This window comes from Rhipicephalus sanguineus, chromosome 3 (genome assembly GCF_013339695.2).
Source record: "Rhipicephalus sanguineus isolate Rsan-2018 chromosome 3, BIME_Rsan_1.4, whole genome shotgun sequence".
Classification (NCBI taxonomy): Eukaryota; Metazoa; Arthropoda; class Arachnida; order Ixodida; family Ixodidae; genus Rhipicephalus; species Rhipicephalus sanguineus.
In genome coordinates, this window is record NC_051178.1 from 124,448,477 (window position 1) to 124,456,238 (window position 7,762).

The 7,762-nt window shown below is 44.3% G+C and overlaps 1 protein-coding gene across 2 annotated transcripts; it reads left to right on the forward strand.

Moving 5' to 3' along the window:
* Positions 1-216: 216 nt before the first annotated feature.
* On the forward strand, positions 217-4,463 carry LOC119385813 (GPALPP motifs-containing protein 1-like). Of its 2 annotated transcripts, none has more exons than XM_049413367.1 (5): positions 217-367; positions 508-905; positions 1,664-1,831; positions 4,189-4,284; positions 4,371-4,463. In XM_049413367.1, the coding sequence occupies exons 1-5, from the start codon at positions 337-339 to the stop codon at positions 4,455-4,457; spliced, it is 780 nt and encodes a 259-aa protein (XP_049269324.1). In that variant the 5' UTR covers positions 217-336; the 3' UTR covers positions 4,458-4,463. The 2 variants fall into 2 exon arrangements, with proteins under 2 accessions (XP_049269324.1, XP_037509120.2); XM_037653192.2 differs by having other exon boundaries at positions 218-367; positions 4,186-4,284.
* Positions 4,464-7,762: the final 3,299 nt, after the last annotated feature.

Genomic DNA, 7,762 nt, shown 5'->3' on the forward strand with positions numbered 1-7,762 from the left:
TTATGTCGCGGATGAGAGCTCATGCACGAGTCTCTGGGGTTTGAGGCAAGTTTGCACAGCATACATCGCTCGTAGTCTGCTTGTGACATTGCTCAGTGTTTCTTGCAGAAGTTAATATGTATAGTAATAACAGCGATAACAGTCTCATTAATGTTTGGAACAGTAAACAGCATTCAGGTGCCGAGGTGGTGCGCCCGCTTCGTGTTATGCCGCGCAGTTATGCGTGTGTTTTTGTTTCAGGCTCCAAAACTCAACTGCACAGTTCGTGATAAGAGGCTCCTCTGGGCCGTAAAAAAGCTGTAGTCCTTTGCCTGTGACATCTGGATTTCCAGTGCCATGTCTACTTACGGGCCACAGCTTCCAAAAGGTGAGATCGAAAGCGAAAACGGTTGCAATGGTTGATATTCGTGAAATATTGGCACTTCCAAAGTGCCATGGTTGTAGTGCTACAGCTCTTAAATGCATTCCTAAGTCGAGATGTTTCTCTTACTCAGTTTTTCCTCGAAGGTTTCAAAACGGAGTCCGCCGGTCGCGAAGATGCCGGAGAAAGCAGCGAATCAACCTCAGTCATTGGACCTGTACTCCCTCCCGGTTTCAAGCTTTCTGGGCAGGACGTCCCGGCACCATCCAAGGACGACAGGAGTGGCCAGGACTTGTACGGGCCAAGTCTGCCGCCGGGGTTTGCGGACACACCACCCAAACCAGCCGTCATAGGACCCGTTTTACCGCCCGGTTTTTCAGCGGCTTCACAACAGGACGCCACCGCTGATAGCGACAGTGACGATTCGGACGATGTCATCGGGCCCATGCCCTCCGAGGCTATTGGCGATGACTACACAGACGACACCGCTGCGCGGGACATCGACCGCCGAGCGACGAAGATGAAAAGGCGGCTCGAGGGAAAGGTGTGTCCATCACACGTCGCTTGTTTAGGATAAATGCGCAACGTGATCTCGTGACGTGACTGCCAGGAGTGTTCTATCTATTTTTTATGTAATTCTTGTAGAATAAATCAAGAGCATTTACGGTAAAAGAAAAGCGCAAAGCAGGCATCAAAAAGCAGTTTTCTTGCATGCACGGCACTCTTCAGATAGTACAAGTGATAAAAAGGCTGGCTACTCAAGCAAAGTAGCCTGCTGCACTATGCAAGTTCTCATGTTTCATGCCTACACCATGTCCACGGGGGTGAGACCTGTTGTAGCTTTGCAACAATTTAGTGCCTATTTTGGTGCGGCTGTAACCTATGAGAAAAAAATATGCAGATTAACGCATAGCAGCTATTCGACTCAAATACCAAATCAAATAATACAAGGACGTTATCTGATTTGATGTTCAAAAGTTTCAAACACTTGCTCACCCCTAAAAAGGGGTGTTGGTGGCTCCCTCCATCACTTTCTCCCACTTTCCCTCAATTAAGGGTGGGGGAGGATGAGTATACATCGACTGAGAAGTAAACGAAGATTGCTTTGGCCTTCGAGTCGTCTTAGCACAAGGGACCCTGTGAGTTTGACTCCTGGCTATTATATCCTGTTCGATATTTTAACCCGGTCAGGAGTAGCAGGCTAGATACATGTTCTTCAGGCATAGTTCTCCTCCTTTCTCATTAATGAAGTTATCTTTATGTCATATAGCTTATATTTTTCCCCTTTTCTTGACAATCAAGGATTCAGAACCTGAGCCCAGGCGAGAAGAGTGGATGACAGAGTTGCCAGACAACATGGGTCTTCGGATTGGCCTGGGGGCCAGGACGTTTCGGAAGAACATGGAGGACCCAACGGCTGACCGCTCCGCTTGGACAGACACACCTGCAGACAAAGTCAAGAAGGCAGAGGTATGTATTGTGCACTGTTCAGAGTCTATTTGAGCTTGAAATTGGCGGCACCTGCTGCGATGACCCATTGCTGTCTCAGTAAATATCTTTGGAGCTTGGAGGAAATGCTGAAGTCTGGGAATGCTCTTAATTAGTGTGTATCGTTATCATGTTACTTTATAGCAATGGGAGTTTTATTATGCATTTCAAATGCATCTGTGTTTGGCCAGCACAACTGGAAATTTTTCCTGTGGCTGAATACCATAGCTACATGTTTTTTTTTTTAACCACAACCCCCTGTTCTTCTTTCTTCATCCTCTTTTAGCTGTGGGCCTCCTTCCATGCTTCATTAATGCAAATTACTTAACTTATTTGTGATATCTCGGGGCTAGAGGCATGAAAAAGTAGAATGGTTGTAATGCGACAACAAAATACAAAAGTTCATTGAGTGACAATGATAAAATAGCTGCTACGTACACAGTTTAAAAAGTGTCTTGGAGACAATATTAATGATTCAACTGTGTATGCTCCAACAAAAAGTTACAGATGCACTTAAAGGGACACTAAAGAGACAAATGACTTCTCTCATATTAGTTAATTACTCTTTCACAATTCCAAAACCACTATGCTTGCAGTGAGAAGACACTTGGTAAGCAAGAAAAATTGCAAAAAGAAAATGCAGGTGGTGACGCCACCTTGAAATTCCTGCACCAAACGCCGCGATGTCATAGATTTTGACGGCGTCTGCTAGGTCCTATGTTGTTCCTAATCAGTAAAAATGAAGTATGTTTCCTCTGAGGGGGACATAGATTTAACATACCAAGTTTCCGGAAATTTCGTTGAGTTAATGTCGCCACAATACGAAAAATACAAATTGAAATGTGAGAGGTCACGTGCAAAGATTTCGGCGCTAAGTTTAAAAATGAAACTTTGACCTTGATTTTGTCTTCTAGTAATAAACCTGTAATGATGAAATTAACGACATTAGAGTCCTCAGAGTACAATTTATAAATATAAACCAAATCATTGTTTAAATTTAGTGTCCCTTTAAGTCTTCTTATGTGCACTGAATGCAAAAGCACAGTGTGTCTGGCTGTCACGACTACATCAACATCCATGTTACGTGATGACATCGCCACTTGGTCATGTGAATTACTTGCCATGGGGTGGTAATGGTAACGCTCACTGAATAGATGCCAGATTTTCGCTTCATGGGGCATGTAATGCTTCTGTATTACTGTAAACAGCTATATTAAAAGCTCGTTAATTCAACCCTTGTTAATTCGGATAATTCGGACGTGTTCCCTGGTCCCGGCCAACGTATGTATTGTTTAACAGCATCAAATTCTCATTAATTTGGTCACATTTGGCATCAACCCGATTAATTCGGACGATCTGTGGAGCATGCCAAGCTCGAATCGCCGCAAGTGCGCGACGCACCAGAGCGAAAACAGCATTCATAGACAACTGAACCAAGGCGGCGCTGTCCGCATTGCTATCTTCATCAGTTAGCGACCATGTTTTTGTCCACATGCAGATCCGGCACTCAGCAGCTTTGTTTTAACTTCATGCAATGAGCGCTCAATGTTACAAAACTGAAACGTGGCGGAAGCTGTTGAAGATGAAGAGCTTTCAGCCGCGGTAGGTATGCTGGCATAAAACTAGTTTGCTTTATCGCGATGGACGAACTATCAGTTGCCGGCCATTTTACCTGCGAAAGAACTATTGTCACGGTGTGTGGTGGTAGAATGCTGGCGGTACAGAATAAGGAAAGGGTGCAGAGCATGTTTCGAGTAATTGAGCACGGGAGTCTGGCGTCGTGGTTGTATTGAGAACGAAGTCACAGGATGACGAAAATTGCCGCTTTTACACTGCTCTTACGCAAAAAAAGTACCGGATTTACGTATTCACCTAGAAAATGAAAGTGTATTGATGTAACAGGCATTTGTTTATTGTTTTCTTGATGTATTCAATAATTCAGCATTCGGTTAATCCGGAAATTTTTTCCGGTCCCGGGAAATACGAATGAACGAGCTTTTACTGTAGATGCTAAACACAGCTGTAATGCCTTCCTCTAGATGCCAATCTTATAATATATCCACAACCAGCTGATCCCATTGATAACATCAGTGAATTTTCTCTGACCACTGACAAAGCACGAAAAGGAATCTGTATAGCATTGGAAGAGCCATCGTTAAAAAATCGCAGCCATGTTCATGTTATGTTATGTCATGTTATGCCATAAATATATATACTCCTCCCAGTTGATTTCCTATAACAGTGTCCTTATGTATTACTGATATGTACATTTTATTCAATATATACATTGGTGTATGAAATTAAACATTTCTTTTTGTCTTTTTAATTATCCACAGAAGAAACCCAAGAAGGGCGATGATGTAGCCGAGACTTCGCGTCATCGGAAACGACACCACCAAGAAAAGGAGCTTGAAGAGCAGCTGAGACAATACAATGTGTGTATTTACTTCGCTGATTTCTCCAACTAAGAGATTGCTTTTCTGTAATTAGCGCATCTTTTTTTTTTTCCTTGTCACTGCAGAAGGAAAAGAGGGCAGAGTCACTACTTGATATGCACAGAAAAAAGAAGAAAGAGGAAAAAAAGGTACGATCAGACATTATCCTGTAATACCTACCTATTTAATTAGTGCTTGTGTCTAGGCAACAGTTGCTGAAAATGAGGAATTGTATAACTTAGATTCTGCCATTGTGTTGTGGGGGGGTTTGATGCCCTTTTAATTGAAAACAGAGTGAAAGAGAAGGCAAATAGCAGCAGACTGCATTGTCTCTTGTGCCCTGCTAGTTGCACAATTTCACTGCCATGGTGCCATTGCATCAGGCACTGCTAGTGATTGTCGTCATCACTGTAGGTGGTGACGACTTTTACAGTGAGACCGAATGTTCCTAGCTGTGACAAAGCACTATGTGTCATTTGCGCCTGCCAAGATGCGGTTTTTGTGTCACCAACTGTTCGTTCTCTCAAGGCACAATTTTTTTTATCATACATACAGGCACTGTAGTGCCTGTGCAGGCTCTGCACGTATGTTTGACAAGTGGTTCAGATCCGTGGGACTGTCGTGGGAGCTTCATATGTTACTATTACATTGTACGAAGTTAACACTTTGTCGAATTATGTAGCCTCCTTTAATATCTCTTGCTTCCAGATGCACAGTACTTTTTATTTAGAAACACATCCGAAATGGGTCCGGGCAGACAGGTGTGGTCGAGTGTAATTTTGTGCTCTGTATACAGTGGCAGAAATTTCAGCTGGGGCACATGGCGGCCTAAATTTTTTGCTGTTGGGAAACTATGATTGCTCAACATCACTACCACTGCAATGTTTTCACACCCTCGAACCAGCACTCTTGCATGCGGATGCGCTTGCAGCCGTAGCAGTTGCACTGAGAGGTGCTAACAGTCATGCATATGCAGTGTATTGTGGAGACGTATAACAGAAATGAAAACTGGTCACTTTCACAAGGCGTGTAATTGGGTGACTTGTCACCCAATTACACACCTGTGCACCCGCCAGTGCGGGTCCTGACCACTTGCAGGCCTTCAAAGCACTGTGGAATCGGACGCATTATCTGAAGGCTGTAGGTTCGGTTCCTATCAGTGGCAAGTTGTTCTTTCATCCACTTTAATTACTTTCCATTTATGTCATAATTACTACTAATTAAACATAGCATAATTAACATAATTAAAAACTAAAAATAATGTCCCCTATGTCTTCATTGCCAACTGGTTTAATTAGGTTGTGTCTAACAATGAAACGAGACATTAAGTGGGTATGGTAGGGTAGATCGACCAAAAAAGCGATTTTTTTTGCTAAAAAATAACACTCCGAGGAGCAATACCATGCATTGGCGAGCGCATAGGAGCTGCAAACTTTGCGGCTTGCCTCACGATACGGCAAGCAGGGAGTGCCGAAATAAGCTAAAGCCAGCACCTCCACCTCTACACATCAGAGAACGTAGCCTATCTAGACAGAGAAGGTGCGTGCACAACCCGAGTCAGCCTTCTTCCAGTGTTACCCCAAGGCCTCGTTCACGATCGCGCACCCCAAGCAGAGAGCCAAACATGCGTGGGACGAGCGAGGAACGCAAGGGTGATCAACAAAAGCTCAGCTAGGCAGAGATGGCCGCCGACGCTACACATAGCCCAGCGCCTAGCAGGAACGCCTCCCCTACCCGCAGCTCACAGTACGAGGAAGAAATAACAACTCTCCGCAGACAGAACGAAGATGTGAAACGCAAACTTGAGGAGCAGGAAAAACTGGTGCAATCACGTGAGGCTAATCTGGAATGGAAGCTTGATCTTCTGATGCAACAAATAGAAGAACAACAGAAGGCACCCACCGCACCACCACCGAAACACCAAGCGGTGGACCCAGATGTCCTACAAGCACTTGAGACAGGATTCGAAACACGCCTTGAAATGGCCATGGAGGCAATGATGACAAAAGTAACAGCCATAGTGCAAACAGTGGTCCAGTCACTCAAGCTGGAAATTGCACAAATGGGCGAGGGATTGAGCCAATGCATCGTAACACTAGAACGCGAAAAAGAACAAGCTCGTAAGAAGCCAAAATACCCGGTCCGCGAAGCTCAGATTCAAGAAACTCGGTATTCAAAATGGCGGGGACAAATAAGCAAAATTCGAAACAACACGAGTACATCAAGATTTGGCAATGGAATTGTCACTCTATTCAACGAAAAAGACAGAACCTCACACAGCTGTGCACACAATTGGAACCGGACATCATTGCTCTTTAAGAAAATGAAGCAAAGAAAATTCACGTCAGGGGGTACCATACTCACATCGCTGATGGCAAAACCAGAACAACAATTCTTTCCAGGAAAAGCATCACCACCCAACATCACATCGTCCTACATCGCATCAAACATACCCTCACTGAAATTGTGCCTGAAAGAAAAACGCAGCAAAGCCTTTTTGTTCTAAATATATGTAGCCCTCCGCGAGATCACTTAAAAGATCTCGACAGATTCCTCTGTGAAGTGAAAAGCATAACTAAGGGAAACAAGCTGATCGTCGTGGGAGATTTTAACGCACCTCATGTAGCCTCATGAGGATGTTCACAATGCAGCTCAGCATCATCAATTGACCCTGCTCAACGACCCTCAAGTACCTACGCGCATCGGAAATAGCGTATGCAGAAACACAAGCCCTGATCTTACGTTCATTTATGGAATCAAGAAATACAAATGGAGTTGCCTTAGGTAGCTATCATCACATAGTACATAGCATCAAAAAACCAGGATATGGATTGGAACAGTAAAAGTTACAGATTGGCAAGCCTCTCGCTCCAAAACAACTACCACTGCGTTAGAAGACATCGAATTATGGACCAAGGACATTGTAGCCAGGGCAGCAAAGCACACGAAAACGATCCAGCTTACATACGACTATCCTGTCGTTGACCCTCACTTACTCCACCTGTGGGAAGCCCGCCGAGGACTCTTCAAACTCTGGAAACGTAACAAATGCAACAGAAAACTCAAGATCAGGATTGCAAATATCACTAAAGAAACAGAGGACTAGACCGAGCACCTAGGGAGACAAAATTGGCACCAAGCCTGCAATCGCCTGCAAGGGACGTTGAGCACCAAACGTATCTGGGCGGTGCTAAAAACGCTCCTCGCGAACAAGGAAAACAGGGGAACCACCAGACAAAATGTCCAGCGCCTTATATATAATTACCAGGGGACAGAAGAAGAAGTCATAAATGAAGCCAAGGAGCAGTTTCTTGGAACAGATCACAACAGAACAGTGGACCAAAAATTCAATGTATACAGAGGTCTCCCCAATCATGAACTAGACCGCCCTTTCACTGCAGCAGAAATTGGTGTGGCCTCGAGTAACCTTACTCGCAACACTGCTCCGGGCAAGGACCAAATCAACAACAAAATTCCT